Source organism: Haliotis rufescens, unplaced genomic scaffold, assembly GCF_023055435.1.
Source record: "Haliotis rufescens isolate VD_foot unplaced genomic scaffold, xgHalRufe1.0.p SCAF_19, whole genome shotgun sequence".
Lineage (NCBI taxonomy): Eukaryota > Metazoa > Mollusca > Gastropoda > Lepetellida > Haliotidae > Haliotis > Haliotis rufescens.
Window position 1 is genome coordinate 12,127,339 of NW_025963879.1, and position 25,073 is coordinate 12,152,411.

General features: G+C 42.6%; 1 protein-coding gene across 1 annotated transcript in view; it reads right to left on the minus strand.

The window, feature by feature from the left end:
- The window catches only part of LOC124138924 (membrane-bound transcription factor site-1 protease-like), a 41,085-nt gene that overhangs the window by 14,663 nt on the left and 1,349 nt on the right, over positions 1-25,073 (minus strand). The window contains exons 2-18 of the mRNA XM_046505834.2: positions 23,583-24,126; positions 22,378-22,529; positions 19,739-19,844; positions 19,174-19,316; positions 11,204-11,272; positions 10,353-10,518; positions 9,810-9,919; positions 9,134-9,250; positions 8,130-8,197; positions 7,636-7,738; positions 5,613-5,689; positions 4,817-4,891; positions 3,980-4,144; positions 3,720-3,816; positions 3,201-3,248; positions 2,731-2,913; positions 2,452-2,528 (exon numbers count right to left, since the gene is read on the minus strand). Coding sequence (XP_046361790.2) covers positions 2,452-2,528; positions 2,731-2,913; positions 3,201-3,248; positions 3,720-3,816; positions 3,980-4,144; positions 4,817-4,891; positions 5,613-5,689; positions 7,636-7,738; positions 8,130-8,197; positions 9,134-9,250; positions 9,810-9,919; positions 10,353-10,518; positions 11,204-11,272; positions 19,174-19,316; positions 19,739-19,844; positions 22,378-22,529; positions 23,583-23,778 — 1,952 coding nt within the window. The 5' untranslated portion in view covers positions 23,779-24,126. The remainder of the gene's footprint in view (positions 1-2,451; positions 2,529-2,730; positions 2,914-3,200; positions 3,249-3,719; positions 3,817-3,979; positions 4,145-4,816; positions 4,892-5,612; positions 5,690-7,635; positions 7,739-8,129; positions 8,198-9,133; positions 9,251-9,809; positions 9,920-10,352; positions 10,519-11,203; positions 11,273-19,173; positions 19,317-19,738; positions 19,845-22,377; positions 22,530-23,582; positions 24,127-25,073) is intronic.

Genomic DNA, 25,073 nt, shown 5'->3' on the forward strand with positions numbered 1-25,073 from the left:
ACTGATTGCCACGTCCACCTTGAAAATCCAGTGCATCATATCTCATATTACAATACCCGGGACCTATTTACTGCAAGCAAGTATTTACATGATTTATGAGCTGAGAATAAAAATCTAGTGCACACTGATCCAATGACCGGAGTAATAATGTAGCACTTTGAGCATGCACCGAGTGTATGGAGGCTAGCGCAATATAGGTATGTACACATTATTATGATGATGATTATGATTATGATTATTATTATTATTCCAGAGTAGTATGGTAGAGATAACTCTTGTACATGTGATTTTATTATTATTCAGTGTCTGTTATTTAGTGTTTCCTATTCTGTAGTTATCTTTAATGTATAATTATTGGTTAGGATACTTGAAATGTAGTTCATGTGTCCTTCATGTTTCAAGCCTTTCACAAACCCAAGCCACGACCTGCTCAACTGATTGGCAAAGCTAACCCTCTGAGTTAACCCTTTGTCTCACTGCATGTACTCAGTCAGCAGTCTTGTGTTTGCACAGACAAATTGACAGCAAACCATTTAAATCAGGTGAGTTTACTATGTTTACCTTTTATATATATTTGTTGCAGTATATTAATCCTGTACTATTAGTAAACTAAAAGTGTTTAATATTATCTAATCTCTATATAATCTATTTAAGTAATTGCAGTAAACTAGGCTTATAAATTGTAAGCTTTTGTAATTTCTAACATACAACTTTTCTGTCTCTTTATTCTTGTATGAATGAGACAAGAGTGTAAGTTCTGTTTACGGAATAGGTTATGTTTCAAATGTTTTGTGATTAATTCTGTGTAATATGTAGGAGTTATATCACATTATGTAAATAGTATAGCTGTATTACTCATTGTTATAAAAGTAAAGTTTATAGTTAGATATTATTCTGGAAAGTGGTGGCAATGTGGTCGAGAAGACTCCCCGATTTCAACTACAGGTTAGGCAGACCATTACATGTGTAGTCTGTTTTACATTGCGTAACATACTAAATGTGTCACACAATAATTATCATGTAAACTAGTACCTACCTACCATCAAACAAACAAAACGTAATATCTATTTATCATATGCATTTATCATTTGTAAGAGATCATCATAATCTTATTACACTTGGAATAATTATCATCTTCCTGTACATTGTACACAACTATTATAAAAGTAAAACATATTGATTACATTCTACTGATTTATTTTAATTATTATTCCTTTTTATTCTTACTCTTTCATATTACTCTCTGATTTGTGGAATAACCGGGTCACACCCACAGCACGTGTTTGACAACTTCGCACCTTCACAATCTCATTAAAATCAGACCTTAGTTCTCGCTGTCGCTAAACAAAGATCTGAGAACATCCCATTAAGGGTCACGTCAGAACGACCTTTCCTCCAACCAATCAGAGCCTCGCTTACCAGATCATGAAAGTGACAGTCGGAATGTGTTTTCTAATCATGCAACCACGAAATATTTAACACAGAGTATTCCGAACGACAATTACGGGTTTTATGATTATATCCATACAATATAGGCCATCTATAAGCCATTCCAGAATATTCTTCATATCAGTTTCAATTTTTTTAATCGAGAATACGCCAAAATATGTTTCGAAGCGTAGTCTCCAGTTTAAAACTAGTGTCGTAAAGCTCGAGAAAGCTGCCTTCTGATTGGCTAATGTCGATTTCTTGTCGGTCATTTCATTCGCGAAACGTCGTTCTGACGTGACCCGTAATGGGATGTCTTCAGATCTTTGTTTAGCGGTAGCAAAAAATAAGATCTGATTTTAATGAGATTGGCACCTTCACTTCCTGCTACAGTAGTGAGACTGAGGAAAGGAAGTCCTGTACCATAAGATACTCACAGATCTATACAGATGGCATGCAAGCTGAGTACTGGAAATATAACTACTTGTATCAATCATGCAATTGTATTGGATGGCTATTGTGTGCATTGGTGCAAGCTCAGTGAGTGAGTGAGTGAGTTTGATGGGATTAACGCTGTTGTGAACTGAAATCCACTTATATCACAGATTGTCAGCTTAATGGGAGAAGAAAACCCTTAGGTGTCAGACATTTACCACTGGTGAAATCCACCAGCACTGGTATGGTGCCGATGAAACATAATTGGGGCGAACCAGGATTCGAACCCACGATCATAGATTTCTGGCGTGCCCGAGTGATGTAACTCTGCACAGCAATTATCGGCGTATTAGGTGACCGGGCGACCTGCGCCCACTATTGCCAGCTTAATGTGGGAGGTAACCCAAGGTGTTGCAGGCATTTATCACTTTGGAGCAAACCAACAAGCATAGAAATAGTGAGGACTAATCAGGGATACTAACTGGGGCAACCTGGGAATCAAAACCATGATGAGGGGATCTTGGCAGTTACCTCTTCTGAACTAAGTGACCTTTGGGCCACCTGACACTGATGTCTGTGAATACTCACCTTCGTGGGGGAGTTGGAATGATTTTAACCCTGATTGGGAGTTTTACAGTAGATTGTCTCACATCTTTTTCTTCACTCTGAAATCAATGAAACATAAAACTGATCACATCCTGTAAAATGAACAATACCAACAAAAGTTATAATTTGACAGATCTCTGCTTTTGTCAATCAATTATTTTATCAGTACTTTCAAACATGGATTGAATATAATCACCATATTGTTGTTAATTTTCGTGCGCACCATATCATGTAAAGTAATGTTTGAAATGAATCTATTACCTCGGCAGGCGACTCCACTGTAAGAGTTATCTGTCCCTGCGCAATGCCTTCCCACGTTGCTGCATTCTTGGACACAGTTACAGACACGGCAAGGAACCCTGACCACGGCCACAGCACAGGCGAGTAGGAGAACGCCACTTCGATGTGGCTGCCAAACTGAGGCGTATACGGTTCCCACTTAGGCTGCAACAAGTCAAACGGTTGTTACAACAGATGCATAAATATACAGAGAGTGAGGTCAGTTTTACACAGCTTGTAGCACTATTCCAGCAATATCCCGGCTGGGGACAATAGACATATAAGCTTCTCACATTGAACCCATCTAGGGAATGGGACTTGGTTGTGACCATCCTTCTCTTTCACCACTAGTCTCCCCAACTGCTCCATAACTGTACAAGGTTACATGTGGGGAAAATTAACTTGAAATGGTAAAAGGCAGAGGGAGTTATGTGTAATAATAACATGTTTACCTTATCAATAATCTTTCCTGAAACTCCCATTCCATTCAAGATTGTCACCTGGAAAAAAAGGTCTGAATGTTGAACTCATTTCAAATAAAACTAAAACAAAATGTGATTCAATCATTCCTACTGATGTGTCATTTCTTCAGGAATATGTTGACATGAAAGAACTTGCACCTGATTCTAGTAACCTACTTGTTGCCAATTATCAGTGTTTATTTGAATGGTGCATTCTACAACTGAGACAAAGAAATAAATTGTGCTCCATTTTGTCCTGAACACACCCTAGACTGTTAGTTTGTTCCTTTATCTTCAGATCATAAGCTAGGTGATGTACAAACGGCAACATTGATTTTAATGTTACTGAACATCTCCATGTTCCCTCACTAATGGGATGGAAAAGCCAAATCACTGAATCAATTTTTTTTAATAAACATCGGAATATATTTTTATGAATGTGAAGACAAAAATGATAAAGAAATCATCATCATTTGTGTTACATCAAAAGGAACTCGGAGTGCCACTCACGTTGACAATGACCGGCATGCCCCCATAGTAGATGGGCTGTGTACAGTAGGGCCACATGTAGGGGCACTCCGTCAGGTCGATGTAGCTCGGACTCAAACTGAAACAGTCGTCTACATTATCTACTGTCAAACATACATATTAAATTAAACATAATACAACACATAAATATTTACATAAACATCATTGTTTATTTATCAAGAATAATGTCATTATTGTCAATAATTTTTTACTTGATATCCATACATTAGACATGTGGGTACCTGGCCTGTGGTTTGTAGGTGGTGAGGGTTTGGTAGGCTCGGAGGAGATCCAGTTTGCCATAGCCCTGCTCAAACATGTTGAAATCAGGCAGTCTCCGAGCAGAAGCCATCAGGGCCTGCTTCATGCTGGCTGGGTTGACAACATCTGCCCGGTCCAGGACAGCGCTGAGTATTGTAATAAACAACATGTCGATAGTGTTACATGGCATTTATTTAGTTCAATATGTATATGTATAAATTGAAAGGATTGGACACAAGTTGTCGTAACTGAGACAGTTTTCACCGAATTATCCATCCTTTTCAAACCTGTTATCATGGCTTAGGCTAAAAAAACTAATAGTCTTAGTTCTCAGGCACCGTCCATGTTATCATAAGTTCGCCACACGTTTTGTTTTCATTTCCATTTTTAAAAAATAATAATAAAAAATAAATCCTTAAATATTCCAAATCCAAATTGTATTCCAGTATTTTACTTATCAAGGAATACATTTATGTAGGGAGACCTTTCCCCAGGTTGATTGTACACAACTGTCTACTTGGTTACATACTAATTTGAAAACCCCCTACCAAAAAAATACCCCGCCTGCCCGCACTATATTTTCAAAATCCATTGCCTGAGTACTAATTCTTTTGGTTTTTTTTAAGCCTTATATCACGTTCTATGTTTTATTATACTATATCTAAGGACGCAGTATGCACATCCTAACAATTAATGCATAAGAACATTATTTAGGAGTTAACTGTTTATCACACATCAGATACTTCTAACATACCATATTTCTCATAAAGTGAAATAATAAAGCACACTACAACACCTTCAAATTTTCTATGACTGACCTGGCAAGAAGAGTTACTGCCCCTGCTACAACAGGTGACGCCACACTTGTCCCAGACAGAGATCTACATCCGCCCCTAGGAAAGTGTAGAAACAGGTGTAGGTTAATGGGATCAATGTATTGGTGGATGATTACCCCAAATACAGAGAGACAATGGCACCAACATTTAGATCTCAGCTTGATACTGATGCCATAGTCCCTCGTTAAGCTCCAGGTTAGAACTGGGTCTCCAGCAACCTGTTCTTGTAGTAAGAGGCGACTAACAGAATTTGGTGGTCAGGCTCACTGACTTGGTTGATGTATGCTATCGTATCCCAATTCCATAGGTGGATATACAAAATGTCAATCACTGGACTGTCTGGTTCAGGCTTGATTATTTACAGCCCGCCGTCATATAGCTCAGTGCGGTGTTAAACAACAAACAAACAAAATCCCCCATTAACCGCAATGATACAAGACACCTGCAATCTGGAAACCATATACATTTAATGAGATTGACAATGCTAGATATTTGTTGTATTCTAAACAAATGAACAGGATGACAAAGTAATATTGTATAGTTCTTCAATTCATAAATGTATTACCAAAGAGAACAAGCATCCCAGCTTGACATGTCTCCTAAACAGTCAGTTCTCTTCTGCTACTCATCCTACATCAACAGGACTTTGCCATTAACAGTCAGGAACTTCATCATGTGTCATTTGATTTACATGTGAGAATTTAAAGGCATCAGTCACCCAAGAAGAACTACACAACCGTTCCTAATTTATTCAACAGTATGACAGTTGTCGACCTACTTGAGAGCTGATCCCCGCACGGCCGATCCATAGGTGACAATATCAGGCTTCATGCGCCCATAGCCAGCAGGGAGTTCCTGAAGTAAAACACAATCAGTGGTGAGTCTACACAACAACAATCAACACTACTCTCTACCTTATAGCCACCATGGCTTTACAGACTAGAAATGTTCCTCGCCACATTCTTGGGGTACATATTTTTCTAATCAAAGGAACCTTTTTGTGTGAAAACTTTCCATTGGGCACATTCATATATACCTGTACAACTATGTACCTTGGTACAACCGGTACAATTGTGTACCTGGGTACAACCAGTATATCTGGGTACAACTGGTACAGCTATGTACCTGGGTACAACTTTGTACCTTGGTACAACCAGTATATCTGGGTACAACTGGTACAGCTATGTACCTGGGTACAACCAGTATATCTGTTCCTGGGTACAACCAGTATATCTGTGTACCTGGGTACAACTGGTACAGCTTTGTACCTTGGTACAACCAGTATATCTGTGTACCTGGGTACAACTGGTACAGCTGTGTACCTTGGTACAAATGGTAGAGCTGTATACCTAAGTACAACTATGTACCTGGGTACCAGTATATCTGTGTACCTGGGTACAACTGGTACAGCTGTGTACCTTGGTACAACTGGTACAACTATGTACCTTGGTACAACCAGTTTATCTGTGTACCTGGGTACAACTGGTACATCAGTTGTACCTGGGTACAACTGGTACATCTGTGTACCTGGGTACAACTGGTACATCTGTGTACCTTGGTACAACTGGTACAACTATGTACCTTGGTACAACCAGTTCATCTGTGTACCTGGGTACAACTGGTACATCTGTGTACCTTGGTACAAATGGTAGAGCTGTATACCTAAGTACAACTATGTACCTGGGTACCAGTATATCTGTGTACCTGGGTACAACTGGTACAGCTGTGTACCTTGGTACAACTGGTACAACTATGTACCTTGGTACAACCAGTTTATCTGTGTACCTGGGTACAACTGGTACATATGTGTACCTGGGTACAACTGGTACATCTGTGTACCTTGGTAATACTGGTACAACTATGTACCTTGGTACAACCAGTTTATCTGTGTACCTGGGTACAACTGGTACAGCTGTGTACCTTGGTACAACTGGTAGAGCTGTGTACCTAAGTACAACTATGTACCTGGGTACAACCAGTATATCTGTGTACCTGGGTACAAGAAGTTCTTGTGGAACCTGCACTGATGACCACACTGCTTTGCTCAAAGTGCATGACATGATCACCCTGTTAAAACTGATCAGTGTGCACTATAATTGACATGAACGTTGGTCACCCATCCACTTATCCCAGATTTGTGACCTATGCACTCTGGGCAAGAAATGGCCATGACATCATCGTAACATCTCGCTGTATAACCAACATGGACAATACTTCAGCCATATGACATTGTGTCAGCTGGATGTAGGAGGAGGTGAAGTGAGGTGAAATGGGGTTTAACATCTCGTTAAAGATTATTGCACTTACATAGTGATGTGCAGGCATGTGTGTGAGTGGCTGCTTGTACTAGTCTGGTCTAATACCAATTTGCAGTCCACTGAGATACCATGCCGCAGTTCAACATGAACAACCAACTCAGACACAGTATACTGACTCCGAGCTGATCAGTCCTTGTTTTAGACCCTTAATGCCAAACACAACGCAGGGAAACAACAAGTACCACCTTTTACCATCATGACGTGGCCGGGAATCAAACCCCAACTTATGCTCTCTGGGCATACACTCTACCACAAGACCACAGAGGTGGTCGAATGTAGGACGAAAGCCCAGATGTTTACAACTGTGTTGAAATCCACAAATATGGCTACTGATTGTACCGACTGACCTAGGATGATGACTGGGGAATATCTGGTACCTGTGACCAGCAGGTTACAGCAGTTAAGGGACACAACACAGAGTATCCTGTACACCGTAGACCCCAAGTTCCCAAACAGAGCATAGAAAAGATGAAGATGACCTACCCATGTGGTCATGCCGCGGGATGAGAAGCGTGCAATCTGGTGGTCGAAGTTGATACCCCCTACACCGATCACATCCATCTGGTCAGCCGGGTTGTTCAACGTTCTGCACAAGTAACATATACAGCTTGTAATACACATCAGCATTGTACATAGAATTAAACAAAAATGAAAATCTTCCTCCATTGATGAAATACACAATCTGTCTTACACTGCAGAATCATCCCCACCACTGCACTGGAGCAGTCTACATATAACTAGAAGCAATACTCATCTAACGGACAAGACCATCTTGACAAAACAATATTTGGAATACAAAGAATATGGTTGAATCATGCTATATTTAATATCTCTTTGCAAAACATAAAGAAAATATTTTACGGTGGTGTCCTCAGATACAAAAACATAAATGCATCAGAAATCACCTTGTCAACTGACAGCTATGTTACACTGCACTGTTAACCTGATCACGCCTGTAGTGTTACATGACTACTTACCCATACAGGGGGCCGTCATTTCCTATAGCTGATACCATGATGACTTTGTTTGCCGTCAGCTCCCACACCTGCACAATCAGACAATCAGTTACATACTAACAGCCTTTCTAAGCAAGTGCAAAAAACACTTTCATGAGAAGAAAGTTTTCAGAAAATGACCAGAATTGACCCATCATAGATCTGAGTCGTACATGATATACAGCGACAATTTGGCACATTCTGCAATATTCTAGCTATATGCTGGCAGTCTGTAACTAATCGAGCCTCGACCAGACAATCCAGTGACTGATATCATGAACTTCAACAACCGCAATTGGGATACAATGACATGCATCATCCCAAGTCAGCGAGCTTGACCACCTGATCCAATTAGTCGCCTCTTACAATAAGAATGGCCGCCTGTTACAGCAAGCATGGGTTGCTGAAGACCTATTTTACCCTGGATCTTTATGGGTCTAGTCCACTAGTCCTTATAATAATAATTTAGCTATAAGGCAGTTTGGCAAGGACTATAGGACTAGTGATACCATTTCTATCACTGCATATATCTTTTGATAACAGGATTTCAGATGCCAAAATGTGTTGTTCATTGTCCATCATACAACCTACACTGTTACAGATGAGCTGACTGGGTTGATGCATGTCATTGTATCCCAACTGCGTGGATCGATGCTCATGATGTCAATCACTGGATTGTCTGGTCCAGACTCGATTATTTACAGACCGCCGTCATACAGCTGGAATATTGCTGAGTGCAGCGTTAAACAAACAACAAACAAATGTTACAGATGAAGAACCATGTCTGTTGTATGATACAAGGATTCACACATCTGAGTCCATGGCAGTAGTTAGGATCTTTCTCAGCTCATGTGGTACACAAATGCTATCTCTACTAAAACCACAAGCCCTGTGTTTTTAAAGATGGACTTCATCATGAGTTGTAACCCACTACTCCGTCCAAGGTGTGTTTAATGAGTTTGTTCAGCACCACCGGTTCTCATCACCTTGTCAACAAAGGGATGATCCATGAAGTCTGGTCCGCCGATGCTGAGATTCAGGACGTTGATCTTCTTCAGTATGGCATAGTTAAAGGCATCCAGAAACCATGAGGTGTACGAGACCTGCAACAACAGTCATAGAACACAATAAAGGGAATGATTCAAACACCCCAAACCCCTGTCAAATTAATTGCTAAGGAAATCTCAAGTGACAATTACAACCTTGCTGAAACATGGGTAAGGTGCTGACAAACCAAGGCCTACAAGCTGGGATCTTAGTCGCCTTTTCCCCCTCTTAGGGACACAACTCTGAACAGCATTCTCTCTAAGGGACACAACTCTGAACAGCATTCTCTCTAAGGGACACAACTCTGAACAGCATTTTCTCTAAGGGACACAACTCTGAACGGTATATTATGGAGCCCTAGATGATTGCTCCACCCACGCCCTGGACTAAATAGGAGTTTAGAAGTGTGCGCAAATGAAAACTACTTCAGCATGTCAAGTATATAACTCAGAACCAATATTGACACTCAGGCTTAGTATTGAAACAAACTGAAAGTAAAAATCTTCAAAACAGTCACTATTTATCTTCATATTGCTATAATGGTTCAAGTAAAGCTGTGTTCTGTTTGAACTTCTGCTACTGAATACCAAAGGAAAATGTTTGAAAACTCCATACCTGATTATTAGTAAAAACTCTGAAAACGTAGATATCTGCATCTGGAGCGAAGCCAAGACATTCCTGAGAGCTGGCAATAACACCCGCCACAAACGTTCCATGTCCTAGGCCTGGAAACATGGCATCACAACATTCACACTTAAGTATAACAACAGTCTTTCATAATGCTAAAGATGTTTGAAAAGTCCTAAGATTTATCACAACAAATATTATAGTGTTCCCTCGCTATTGCCTTCTTCAATAAAGCGTGCAGTAAAGCATGGCTCCCAAAATTTACTTACATTTTTAATAAACTCAAGTTTGCCAATGACACAATGTTTGCCCCATCTCAAAAAACATTATCAGCTGATCACCATGAGATCTAACACCGGGAATACCAGTCAACTAATCCGAACTGAAGTACGCAATTTAATACCATTATAAAACTATCTGGTATACTATAACGCTCATCAATTATTTGGACCCTAAAGGCAGTGTTGTAGCGAGAGATCACTGTATTGAAATATTCAGTTCTAAATTATTTTTCTCATGTACATCTCTTACCATCATCTAAAGTCTTCTCATTTGTCCAGTTTGATCTGTCCTTGACCTTCCCTTTTTTAAAGTGAGGATGATCTGATGCCAAACCAGTGTCAAATATAGCAACCCTGACGCCGGCGCCAGTGAATCCCATGTTCCACAGAATCTCGGACTGGAGAGCACTTACAATCTGCAACACAATCACGCAAATGAGGGGAGATGTATATACAGATTATGTGAAACACAATACATATCATTACAATTTTTCAACTGTAGAACAAAAACAACGTACAAAAAAGGGAATACAATAGCATCAAACTTATCTTTCTTCAAATTTACAGAGTAAATCCTTTTTTCACACCTGTCACCATGTTTTCAATGCATATTCAAGCAAATCACAATTCAGTCACTGCTCTAATATACTGTACTACAGTTTCAACTGTGTCTCCAGTTTACAGCCAGGTGCTCTTGAACAACACCAGCAGCCGTCACTGAGACAGGAATTAACAAATACGTTCCCTATTTAAAGTGTAGTATTAAACATTATAAACACAAAAACTCAATCTCATTAAAATCAGATCTAAGTTCTCTTTAATAAAAGTTACACCTTACATTAATTAATAGTAAATATTTTGAACCATTGCGCCATACTTGACATGCCAACTTTTAATCGCTAGTGTGCCAGGTATTTGGCCATCCTGTCTATGAAAAGATGGCTTACACACCAGAGATAAGAGCACATGCAAGTATCGTCACATGTATCAGATCGTGAGCAAGGTATTGTGATATGGATCGGATCACACAGTTGGTGTATCGTCCCAGCCCCAGTTTGGAGTGAAAGTTGCATTCACAGCCATTCACACTGGTTAACTCACCTGCTTTGGCACCGATCTCATCAAGTTCCTCGACCTGTGCCGTGTTGGCCCATGCCAATATGCTGCACCCTGTCATTTTAGAGAAAACATTTAGTGAGAGAGTGAGTTGGGGTTAACACCGCTTTGAACAGTCAGTGTTAGTGTTAACACAAAAATGTGTGTATTACACGCATTAAAATCAACAAAATATGCACAAGTTACTTTGCATGTGTGATTTGCATGCAATGAATTTTCTTTTGCTGATATCAGTGTATCACAAAAATATAAGAAACACATCAAACTTTACAGACGAAAATGAATCTTAATTTGGAATTCCAAAATTTTAAGAACAGATCTTAACCGGATGGTGCTCACAACTCCGAACAGTGATTGGCTAGCAGGTTCACATGTCTGCCATCTGCACCTAAGACTTCTCTAGTCATCATGTCGACATTGCTACTTTTTATGACTGTCCAGCTGTCATGGTCCATATTATTGAGATCACATGATACAAATCTATGGTGAACTACATTTATAACGAACACGCTTATAACGCTTATGGATATAACAAACTTGTAGAATTTTCCTATTCGGAATATTCTATAAGTAATACGTTACCACTGTTATACCGAGGCTGTTGTCTCCCACAACTGCTGCTATAGCGAAATCTACCACAGAGATCTCAATTACCTCATGCAGCACGTGCGTAGCCACCTAGCTGCCATGTGACACCCTTCACTCTTGTCTCTTCGCTTGCTCTAGCAAGACGTACAATAAACTGCTCAAGCGTTCCTGTTTCTCGACCATTCGGTGATATTTATTACTGTTTATTCTCTCTAATAAACTGTGCTTTTACGGGGCGTTTGCTGTAACTACGCTTGGAAATATTTTTCCCGCCAAAAGGAAATATTTTTCCCGCCCTTTTTTTCTATATACTTGCTGGGTGTCTCGTCTGCACGTTGCGTCTTACATTCCCCTATTCTAGTATATTTTGGGTTTTTTACATCACTTATTCCTCTATATGTTATATGTGTATGTTCTATATTCGCATTGCTCGTTTATTTTCTGGTGAAAATACTCGTTTGTGACTATTTGTGGTGCGTGTGTTGTAACCATGTTTTGCTCTTTGTTCATAGTACAAACAAAATGTCTGACATGGATCTTTCGCCGTCCTCCACCCCCTCTACCCCCGCAACCAGGAGTGGTTACATTCAAGAAGCAAGAACGTTAGCAAAAACAAAATACAGTAAACTACGGTTATAATAAACTCAAAGGGACCTCTGATATTAGTTTGTTATAACCATAGTTCGTTATGAGCATGTGTAGAGCATATATACAGCAAATGGCTGGGAACACAACATAAATTACATTAAGTAATACGTTACCACTGTTATACCGAGGCTGTTGTCTCCCACAACTGCTGCTATAGCGAAATCTACCACAGAGATCTCAATTACCTCATGCAGCACGTGCGTAGCCACCTAGCTGCCATGTGACACCCTTCACTCTTGTCTCTTGCGAGAGCAAGTGCTCGGGGGACGGACGGGAGGGCAGCAGCCCAGTGGTAACGTATTACTTATAGAATATTCCGAATAGGAAAATTCTACAAATTACATTAAGTAATACGTTACCACTGTTATACCGAGGCTGACTACCACAGTAGGCGGTGGGGAGCACCTACAACCCGAATCCTGACCGCTAGCGTTCCTTCCGACCAGCGGAAGTAAACACCAAGGCGGAAGCACTCAATGCGCATGCACCTAGCTAGGCGTTACCCTATAGGAATACCAAAGCACTGTCAAGCGCATACCATAAGGCTCAATCGTCATTGCCAAAACGATTGGTGACTCCAAACGGCCCCACTGGATAGGTATTTCATCGCCGCAGCGGATGAGAACACTGTATCCGCGTGAGCTAATTCTTAAATCAGGTTAAACAGTCGAAAAGAGGGAAATTAATTTCATTCGGACCGTATATCCCAGAGCAAGCCTACTTAAAGTATGCATTAGGCGCGTGACCTAATTCCAGTATTTGTAAGCATGCATCACAAGGTTGGGATACACGACAGACAATTAAATACATAATTGTCAAAATACAAATAAGGACAAAGCACACAAAAAGCCGCCCTCACCTGTGGTGTGAGTGCGCTGGTTTGCGGGACCCCAACTCCTGTACCCACGGCAGTGGGAACATTGGAGTCGACCCAGATTAACCACCGTGCAAGGTCTGACGCCTGAGGAGGTCGGAATTGCGCTGGGCACACCCCTTAGGTGACCGCTTGCGCCGCGATCAGCGGCCCAAGACGGTGCACACTCTCCACGTCGTCATCAGCGACCTGTTTGAGGTAATGATGGCAAAAAGCGAGTCAGAACGCCAGTAACAACCTCGTAATATTCTGCGAACAGAGATATTCGAGTGTAGGGCAAATGTTGCCGCTAGCGCCCTGATCTCATGCGGGTTTGACCCCGCTACCAGTAACCCCCAAGACCGGTACGCCAGATTGACGACAGAACGAAGCCATAACGCAATCGAGTTGCGAGTTATGTCAGCAGTGCGATTAGGGTTACACGATATGAACAGACGGTCACGCCCTTGTCTGCGTTCATTCGAAGCCTTAAGATAATACTTAAGGGCCCTAACCGGACACAGCGATCTGTCCTCAGTATCAGCAGGATGTAAGATTTCCTTGAGTGATTTTACAGTGAATTCTCTCTCCGTTTGGCCCATGTCAAAGGAGAGGAGAAATGCTGTTTACTAAGTCACATGCCGGAACGAAGCACTACTCGAGGGTTCATACGGAGCTTCCGTAAGTGATTTCAACACTAAGGATAGATCCCAGGCCGGTGCCCGAAGGCGGCCTTTCTGAAGATCTTGCTGTTTGAAACCCTTGATAATACCCCGAATCACCGGCTCTTATGAGAGACTGGTACCCATAGCAACGTCCCCTACCGTAGCAACGGAACAGACATAGTTGGCAATGGAACCCCCCTCTCGCAAGTGAGACATGAAACGAGCAATATCCTGCACAGATACCTTATCTGGCGAATGAATGTGATGTTTACAACACCACTTCGTGAAAATAACCGAACGTGCATGATACACCTTCTGGGTGGAATCACGATGCATACTAACGTATGCCCGAGACGCCCGACAAGAAAAACCTTTACTCCTCAGACGCTCGGTGACAACATCCACGCGTGCAGATTGAACTGCTCTGCGTTTGGATGAAGCTGAGGGTGAGGGTGGATCAGGAGATCCGGTCTCACAGGCAGTGGGAGTGGCGACTGCGTGACCTGGGTCAGCAAGTCGGGATACCACGATCTGTTCGGCCACATGGGCGCGATCAGTAACATTCGACAGCGAACTCCTCGGAGCTGGCTTAGAATGTGATCGATGATGTGATCGTGATCGATGGCCCTCGGGTCCGGGACTGGTGATACAAACAACGGGAGTTGATTGTTGAACCCGGTTGCGAACAGGTCGACCATCGGACGACCCAAACGTTCGCACAGCCACTGAAACACTACTAGGTTGAGCATCCACTCTGTGGGACTCGGATCCCGGGGCCTCGATAGAGCGTCGGCCAGTACGTTCCGCACACCTGGGATGTGACGGGCGCGTACCTGGCACGGGACACTGTCCACCAGAGCGTAAAACTCGAATGTGAGATCGAGGAGCGAGTGACTGTGGGTTCCCCCCAGTTTGTTCACATAGGACACTACCGTCGTGTTGTCGGTCGCCAGCATGAGCCGGGCGTCGACGAGACGATGCTTCCAGTGATTGACTGCGTTTATCACTGCCTTGAACTCGAGACAATTGATGTGAAGACCTAGTTCGTCTACGCACCACAGCCCCGAGCTCACCTCCCCCTCTAGATGGGCGCCCCAGCCCACTAGAGAGGCGTCTGTATACAGGTTCAACGTGGCCCGGTAGGGCCGCATAGAGACTCCTGATAAGGGACCGTCCATCACTCCTGATGCGGGCGGAGCCGATCTACGAGGGCGACGGTCGCACTGTTCTCCTCCTGTGCTAACAACTGGATTGGAAACCGTTGCAGCGGGTGGAGTTGGAGACGACCCCGATCGGTGCAGTCCTGGGCGGACACAAGTAGCCCTAACAGCTGTTCCCAAAAGTGAACAGTCTGTGGCACCGCTAAGACTTTGGCAATCATCGCCTGAATCCTGTGCCACTGGTCTGGGGGGACAAAGAGGCGATGGGTCACCATGTCGAACCGACCTCCGAAGAACTTCAAGTTCTGTGAGGGGGTTAACTCGCTTTTGGGGAGATTGACAATCCACCCCAATTGCTCCAAGAGCCAAAGTGCAAAATCGAGCTGACAAAGACAGCACGTCTGTCATTCAATTTGCAACTAGCGAGTCGTCCAGGTACGCGAAGTACCTGACACCCCTCCTGTGGAGGAACCCAACTATGGGGGTGGTGAACCGGGTGAACAGCCAGGGAGCGGACGTGTGAATCATTCTGAGTTCGGCACTGTCCTACTTGGGAACGAGAAATATCCTGGAGTAAAACCCCAGTGTTATTTCTGGTAGAGCTAACTCCCGTACTGCCCCTTCTCCACCAACCTGCCGATGGCATCGGCGAGGATGGGAAGATCGGTTTCCGAATCGAAACCTGCCAACGGGCCAACGGTGAGCAGCGTATTCGCTCTGAGATTAAGCCGATAGCCGTACAGAATCGTGTTGACCACCCACGGGTCGTCGAACACTTGTTCCCAATTCTCCCAGTAAGTCTGGAGTCTGGCTCCCACTGGGGAGGGAAAGGGGGCCCTGACAGGCTGCGGCAGGCGCAACTGTCCAGGGCCAAGTGACTCGGGTTCGCCTAAGGGCCAACCGAAGTTAGCGCTGTCGGCATACGAACCCCTCCAATGAGAGTCACCTGGTGGGGCCCTTGCCATCCTTAGACGACTTGGGCTTCCCCCAGTTCCCAGTCTTCCCGCGAAAGGGCAGCTGATTGCCCATACCGGAGCCCTCAGGGCGGGGCTTCTTCCCAGAGGAAGAAGAACCCGACCCCTTAGACCTACCGGCCGCAGCAGCCTGGGGCGCGCTCCGGTTCGGAGCGGCACCCAGGCGCCTATGCAGGGACCTAACAAGAGCAAGTGTGTGCCGAGAGTCCTCGGCAACGTACTCCAGGGAAGCATTTAAACTGAGCAGGCAGTTGTAAATGCGCTGGTCACGGTCCGTGGGAGAACCTTCGACCAGACTGGCCGCTGCAGCCAAGTAAGTGTCTCCGTGAGACATGGCAAGCATGGAGTGCCGAGCGAGGGTGTCCAGCTGGTGCAAGGTAGCTTGCGTTACCGTAGCAGCCGGTGGGGCACGGACACCCAACCGCTCAACATGGGCCTCCTCGGTAGGACCAGCCTCGGGAAAGGCAAGGTCATGTACCGGGAATAAACCCTTTCTCCACGACGTCGGAGGCAACGGGAGACCCCGACCGGAGGCCGCCGCGAAGGCATTCTCCAAGGAAGGCTTGATACCGCGCAGCAAGGTTGATGCGGGGAAAGCCGTGTCGGAAGACTCATCGTATACCTCGGAGGAACCCACAGAGCCGTGGATTCCCCGCGGTACCGGCCGGGGCCGTGGCATGACCTCAAAGAGGTCATAAACCATGGCCACGCGGTCCTTAACCGATAGCGGGTGCAACGGTTCGGGGGAAGGACCGGTGACCACGGGAGCCGCCGCCGTACCGGTGGACCCCGCGGCCACCGAAGTGGCAGGGGACAGAACAGCCAGCGGCCTATCCTGAGATAAGGCCGCCAGCTTGGAGTCCACAAGTTTTGCAAGTAATGCAGCGACGGAATCCCCGACAGCCCACGGGCCGCCAAGGGATCCGCCGCAGCCGTGGTGGTGGTACCCGCAAGGGGACCCCGACCGGACGAGCCGGCCACCACAGGGGTGGAAACGGACTGCACATACAGCCGGTAGCGCTCGCTCGCGGCACACCCCGCAGCTCCTGGTTGCGGGGGTAGAGGGGGTGGAGGACGGCGAAACATCCATCTCAGACATTTTGTTTGTACTATGAACAAAGAGCAAAACATGGTTACAACACACGCACCACAAATAGTCACAAACGAGTATTTTCACCAGAAAATAAACGAGCAATGCGAATATAGAACATACACATATAACATATAGAGGAATAAGTGATGTAAAAAACCCAAAATATACTAGAATAGGGGAACGTAAGACGCAACGTGCAGACGAGACACCCAGCAAGTATATAGAAAAAAAGGGCGGGAAAAATATTTCCTTTTGGCGGGAAAAATATTTCCAAGCGTAGTTACAGCAAACGCCCCGTAAAAGCACAGTTTATTAGAGAGAATAAACAGTAATAAATATCACCGAATGGTCGAGAAACAGGAACGCTTGAGCAGTTTATTGTACGTCTTGCTAGAGCAAGCGAAGAGACAAGAGTGAAGGGTGTCACATGGCAGCTAGGTGGCTACGCACGTGCTGCATGAGGTAATTGAGATCTCTGTGGTAGATTTCGCTATAGCAGCAGTTGTGGGAGACAACAGCCTCGGTATAACAGTGGTAACGTATTACTTAATGTAATTTATGTTGTGTTCCCAGCCATTTGCTGTATATATGCTCTACACATGCTCATAACGAACTATGGTTATAACAAACTAATATCAGAGGTCCCTTTGAGTTTATTATAACCGTAGTTTACTGTATTTTGTTTTTGCTAACGTTCTTGCTTCTTGAATGTAACCACTAAAATGACAAGATCTCTAGTTTGTGGCATATACACAGGCAAAACACTATTTCCTGTTCTGCAAGACAATATCAAATAAATCAGATCTTAATTCTTTCTACCGTAAACAAAGATTGTATCTGAAACTATAATTTATCGGGAACAATGTTCCAATTTTGGGTCAGTTTAGTTGCAGCTTTTACTGTGTAAAATAGTAATACCCATAAGCGAAGCATTCTGGAACAGCTGATTGCTAGTGTCGGATATATTTCACATAGGGAACAGTCATAACCAGATATATAATATAAGTGTAATAACAGGATTTAATTGCGTACATCAGTAATGATTTGTTCACATGGAATTTCTGGTGTTAGGCGTTCACGGTGAAGTCTTGGAGTTGGTTGAAATAAATATGCGCATACCCATCGACACAGCTATACTAGATACCCCTTGATTCACCATGAACAGACAACAGTACATGCCGCAAAAAATGTCTAAACTTTAATAAAAAAAACTTTTGCACGCACTAACAAAAGACCTACAGCGAACACTGACAGTGACAGTATGCCAGGTATATCCCAGCATGTCAGCTTAATGTGGGATCAAATCTCGAAGTGATACACTATGGTGAAATCCACGAGCAAGGGTATGGTGCTGATAAACCTAGACACACGATCAGGGTGAGCTGGGATTCAAACCCATGATCAAAGGTTACTAGTGTGCCCAAGGGAAACAACTCTGGACAGCAAATTGCTGGGCTTAAGATAACTGGGCCTCCCATGCCCTATAAAACTTAGCAATAGGTCATATATATATATACCTAGATTTCATTAGACATGAACCTATGATGAAGCTTTTATTTACTAGGCCCAGTAATTTGTGGCTGTCTCCTGTTTACAATAGTACAACAGTTCCACTTACAAAAGTACTGTCTGCATTGTTGCAATGGCGCTGGCTTTCCCATGTGGTGTAATATCTTCAAGGTTCTTCTGTTATAACCTCATGATTATGATATTTAAAAAATAATTACCTCCTAGAGAAGTATGAAAGCAATGGCAATGGCCACTGTTGGTTTACAAATAACATTCAATGTGATACAAAGATGCAGAAAATTACTCTTTTTAGTGCTTATTGTGAAAAGAGCTTGATCCAAATTGTACAGATTAGCAAAATGTATCTATGCCCCCAGTAGTCGCCATGTTTAACAACATATTTTACATCTGCATAGCTTTCTGATGCAGTGACACTTTAAATCTGCGGTAGATCTCTCTACTCACCAGTGACAAGCTCTTCCTGTTGTGTGGCCGAGAGGAGTGGAAGGACTGGGACCAGTCCTTTTTGTCCTGACCCTTCCTGCTGCCATTACACGGGGAGCCCGGCTTCGGCTCTGCTGCACTGGCACTGTGCCCATCGTCCTCAACTGGAAAAGGACGTGGAATAGCATGACTGCGAGTCCATGACCTCAATGCTGCTAGTCCACAACTCACTCCAGACATTTTGTCGGGATAAAGTGACTAGTCCTGACAACGTGTCACAGGTACTCTTCAATTATATACAAACTCAATGACAGGAATTTGTGCTTTTAGGCCCTAAATTTGAAAAAGGTCAAAATTCAAATACAATTGGGCATTTTAACATTGTGCTGTATGGGTGTACCTCTGTAATATTTGAAATATTCACATAAAGGGCCCATGTCAGAAAAAACCTAGAGTGAACCCTGCTATAAGGCTGTAACTGAAATTATTCTAAATTTTGTATCTGATACGACAAAAGGGCACAAGGATCTTTTAAGTGATTAGATAAAGAAGTACAAAATAAGTAATAACATTGTCAAGATCTTACCTGGAAGAAACTTAAGTGTGCGCGTGACTTTCTTGTGAGGCGTGACAGTTTTAACAAGTGGGTGGTCTGTCAAGGCTTCAACACCTTCTCCGTTCTGGTCTTTCAGCTGAAAAAATACAAACAAGGTCAATGTAATGCTTCAGGGTTTGTCCTCAACAAAATGAAGGCCTTTTTAAGGCTTATTCAAGTCAAATTCAAGGCTAATATGATCACGGATCGCAATACCATTCATTTGGTAGAACGCTTGTAATTCAAGCAATCATCATGCAAACAAGGCATGCAACATCAGCTGAGAAGCTTAAATTACTCATTCTCAAGCAGCATTACTGTCATCTTCCCAAGGCAAGAGAGTAAACTGACTTTAAAAGTCCAGTTTCCACCCTTGCCGAACTAGGCTGGTATTATGGAGTTACATTTTGGCTGGGCTAACGAGTCTATTCATAGCCCAATCAAAATCGCGCACCGAAATCAAAATCCGGTTCATAACTGTCGTGCAGATTTCGGTAGATTGCAGGATTTGTAAAGCATGTGCACTGTGCAAATCGTTGTCAGCAGATATTTTCCAAATCTTTTCATGTTTTTAATCAAGGTGCTCACGTGATTTGATACATTTAGCGATGTAAGACCCGTTTTATCACAATATAGATCTTGATTATCGATCAGATTGTCCTGACTGGGCGCCACCATTTTGTGTGAAGCAAACACAAGTGATACAAGAAGTGGAATCTGATTGGTCCATAGGAGAGGCTTAGAAGGGACATAACTGGTAATAGCCACTAGTGGTGCTACGATCGAGCCCAGTAATTCCAACCTAGTTCGGCAAGGGGGGAAACTGGACTTTTAAAGTCAGTTAACTCTCTTGCCTCGGGAAGATGCATTACTGTATACATTCACAAACTTTCATCAGCACTTGTATTTCGCATATAAATAGTAATAAAAAAAAACCTTGTGTTTAGTTAGGGTCTTATTCAAGGTCTTTTCAAATCATGTTGTCAATTTAAGACCTTTTCAAGAAACAATCTAAAATTAAAGGCCTTTTCAAGCCCTGTGCTTACCTCATACCTCTTAATTAACCAGATTGTGACAATATGCTTTGTAAAATAAAGCCCTTGGCTGCCAGAAAAATAAGTTTAAGAGTAGGAACAGGGATAATTCTAGGGTGGTGCTTTGAGACGTTTAGTTGGATGATACTTGTGTGACCATGAACCAAAGTGTTTGTCTTAACCATGATAAATCAAGGCATATACTTAAAAGAACAAATAATCAGAATCAGATCATGTAGCTACAAGAATTCACATGACTAGCTAAAAACATAGCTGCTGTGGACTTTCCTGGCTTATCATTGATGATTGTGAAACTCTGCAAGCAAAATACCATGCTCACTTGCTGTTTAACAATATGATACATTAAAAAACAAGTCTTCACATGATGACTCCCCCCCCCCCCCCCCCCCCAATTCGAAAGAACAAATCATCTGATTGTTACAGCAAGTCCTACAAGAGGGATCCAGTGGTTTAAACTGACATATTTATTTCAATAGTGGAATCATAATGCAAAACCCGTAAAATGGAAATTTTCTACTAGTCCTTAAGATACCTTAACTATTGGGCAGTATAGCAAAGACTACAGGACTAGTGCCAATTTCTAAGGATGGGGATCTGTCCAACTTGATAATAGTATTCTTATCTAATCTGTCTGTCTGTACTTTGAGCACTTTGAGCTTGTATGTTTGGTCCTTTGTCGCAAAGATATAAGTGAGAGGTACATGGCTTATGCTGTAATCTGCTGCATTACCAACTGTAGTTATCAAGAGTTACTGAAGCTCACCTTTCCCATTAAACCCATGAAATGTTACATATTGCAGCTTAATAGAAATAAAGATACAAATGTTTACACTAAACATTTCCCTTCTGTTACTTTGGTTACCTTGACTCGTGAATAGCTATCCAGACAATCTTAAGGTCTGGTCAAAGTCAAAGTCAAACTCCTTGCAGTGGAAATTCTAAAAATCCCTAAATAGCAAAAGGCACCAATTGATAACCGGGTCTTTGTGTGTGCAAAGTTTCACGAAAGAATGCCTTTTAGTTTTAGAGGTGGGGTGAAATGGAGTTTAACGTCACGTCCAAGATTATTTCACTTATATAGTGACTTGCATGCGTGCGTGCATGTGTGCGTGCATGGCCATGGACATTTCCACCATAGAATACTTCGGCCATATGACATTGTGTCAGCTGGAGGTGAGGTGAGGTGAGGTGAGGTGAGGTGAGGTGAGGTGAGGTGAGGTGAGGTGAGGTGAGGTTTCATCGCGTCCAAAATTATTGCACTTACATAGTAATGTGCATGCACATGTGTGACAGCCTACTGTACACTGAATCCGAACCAACCAGTCCTTGCTTTAGCCCCTTAATGCCAAGTGCCAGGCAGGGTAATAAACAAGTACCACCTTTTAATGTCTTTCGGTATGACGCAGCCGGGGATCGAACCCACAACCTTGCGATAAGAACAGAAAGAAAATGGTTGATTGTGGAGTTGATTTGAAGAATTTATTTTTAGCTTTGAAAGACAAATGTTGAATACCTGGGGTTGATAAACGATAAAGCGATAGAGATAATTTGTATTGTGTTCGTTCTGTTACCTACCATGACAACATCAAAATCACTGGGATGTTCATTCGCTGGATTGATGCGAGGAATTATCTTCCATGATGATATTCCAGATTCTTGAAGAGCGGCTGTTATAAACCTTCTCCTGGCAGAGCTCTTGAAGTACCCATTGAAAGATACAATGTATTCTGAAACATCAAGTTGTATACATGAGTAACTGTATAGTTTAGCAACAACAAGTGACAGTAAGTGCCCTTGGCAGGCAGATTGGGACAGAATTGTGATTTTTCAAAATGTTTTATCATTGTTTGCCAGAGCATTCACCATGTTCACCATATTCAATACAGTGATGTAAAGAAAAGCTGTTAAGACTCTGCCTCTTTAGCATATTCAGTGGTCCTGTTGTTAGTGAAATGCAAGTCTCTTCTATCAGTCCCTCCATATTCCGTGAATATTTGGCAGAAATGCCCACTTGGTACAGAAATGTACCTATCTTGCAGAAAACAACATGTTGTGCAGAACCTGTGCAGAATTTTGCATTTATATGCTGCACAATTCGTCAAATACACTGCAGAATTTCAACATGTGAGTAGAAAGCTGATCTTAAACATGTGAACAGATATTTATGTCATTTTGAAGTGAAGTTGACTTTTGTATTATTGCTTTTCAAAAGAGCATGTCTGTATGTTTACACTACTGGTCTGATTCGCTTCAATAAGCTATTCTAGCAAATGCCTGCCACAAGTCAAACAGGTGCAAAACTAACCAGAAATTAGGAAAAATTAACTGCAGAATTTGTATTTTGTGGACGCGGAATACAGCAGGGACTAGTCTATACAGCCAAAACATAAGTAACATTACCTAAACCATGTTTACAGCATAAATGGAGAATTTTTAAAATTCAAACTTCGGAATTCTTAATGACATTTGCTGCAGACTTGGGCCTCAATATTGACCTCTCATAAATCCCAAGCCTACACTAAAATTTGATTTGTTTCACTTGTGATGTTTCCGTATATTATCATTGCCGTAGCTTTCCTAAATAAGCCTGTTTGTAAACCTAGTTAATTTCATAATGCAGTTGTTAATTGTATACCATTTCTTCGTTTCACGGGGAATTCTTTTGCATACAGATTTATGGGTCAACTTAGCATGCTTATTGTTTCAATTTTGGGAGTTGACACGTAACACCTGAAACACAAGTATTTCTTTGTCTGGCCTAATGGCTGATCATATCTTACCATTATCAACAATAGCACTGCTGAACTCTGCATGTACTCTGTGAAGCGGCATGGAGGATGACATGTTACACTTGATGGAGGCCTGGGTGACCTTCTCCAGTAAGTTACACTCCGAGTCCTGCATCAGCTGCAACACTGCCGTCAGCAGCAGCAGCACCAGGCCCGGGTTGCGGACACTCATGGCTGGCTTCACCATTTCAATCCGATCCAAACAAGACACATCACTCTCTACATCGTCACCAAGCTTGGGCAAGTTTTAATTTTCCTCTGAATTTCATGCCAAACTTTTCTATCCAATTCACTGAAGCATGATTACAATTTGATCATACCTGCGTGGTGCCCTTTACTAACTTGCTTTGAGTTGAAGAGCTTTTAGTGTGCTTGATATAATGCACACATACACACAACTGTCCCTTTCACTTGGTGGTGGTCATCTTGAAATTTGACCAACTACATTCTGTAATTTGTAGAATATTGGTGCTTAAATCCCCTATGTCACCATGGTGAAAGTAGAGATGCCATTTTCAAACAATAATCAATAGATCTGAAAAAGAAGAAAGAAAATATTCATTACCATTATTATCTCTACTGGGTATCTGTCGACGTTGATAACATCCCAATCTGGAGATTCCTTTTGTGTTGGAAATAAATTTGCAAACTGGTCATCTTTTACGGCAAGCATGGGTTGCTGAAGACCTATTCTGGTCTGGTTTGCAACAATGCACATTGTTACATTTTCAAGATCAGTTATTTCACAGGTGCCAAAATTGTCTACAAGTTAGTTTCATGAAGAAGCATCACATTCATGCCTTGGCAATTAAGTTCATATAATGGTGAATGTCTGTCGCTGAAGGGGTTGTTGTTGACATAGGTACTACAGATATGTACTCCAGATACGTTTCTGTGTACAGAAATGTACCCTAGCCAAAATCAAAATACAGCAATGTACCCTAGGACGAGTTCATTCTGCATTGCGCAGAGCACTTAACCGGTTCCTTGAATTCCTGTGCACTTAGCCTCACTTTGTCCCACAGCCTGAAATGCTCTGTCAAGAACACCTCCACTGGGAGAACATGATACTCATTTTATCAGAATGTTGTTCCTAGAAGACCGCTCCTCTGTGGGAAGAGGTCTCCTAGAATGAGCATGGTTTTAGGCCGCTTTAGCAATATTCAGGCAATATCAAGGCAGGGGGCATCAAACATTATACCCATGTGGGGAATCGAACGTAGGCATACAGAGTGACGACCGAATGCTTTAAAACTAGGCTACCCCACTGCCCCAGTCTCCTAGAGAATGCTCGTACTTGGAATGAGATGATTGCTCCTGCTGTGACTAACTTTGACTGCTATTTATTAGTTTGGTTTGGTTTGTTGTTTTACGCCGCACTCAGCAATATTCCGGTGATATATGACGGCGGTTTGTAAATAATCTTGTCTGGACCAGACAATCCAGAGATTTACATCATAAACATTGATCCACGCAATTGGG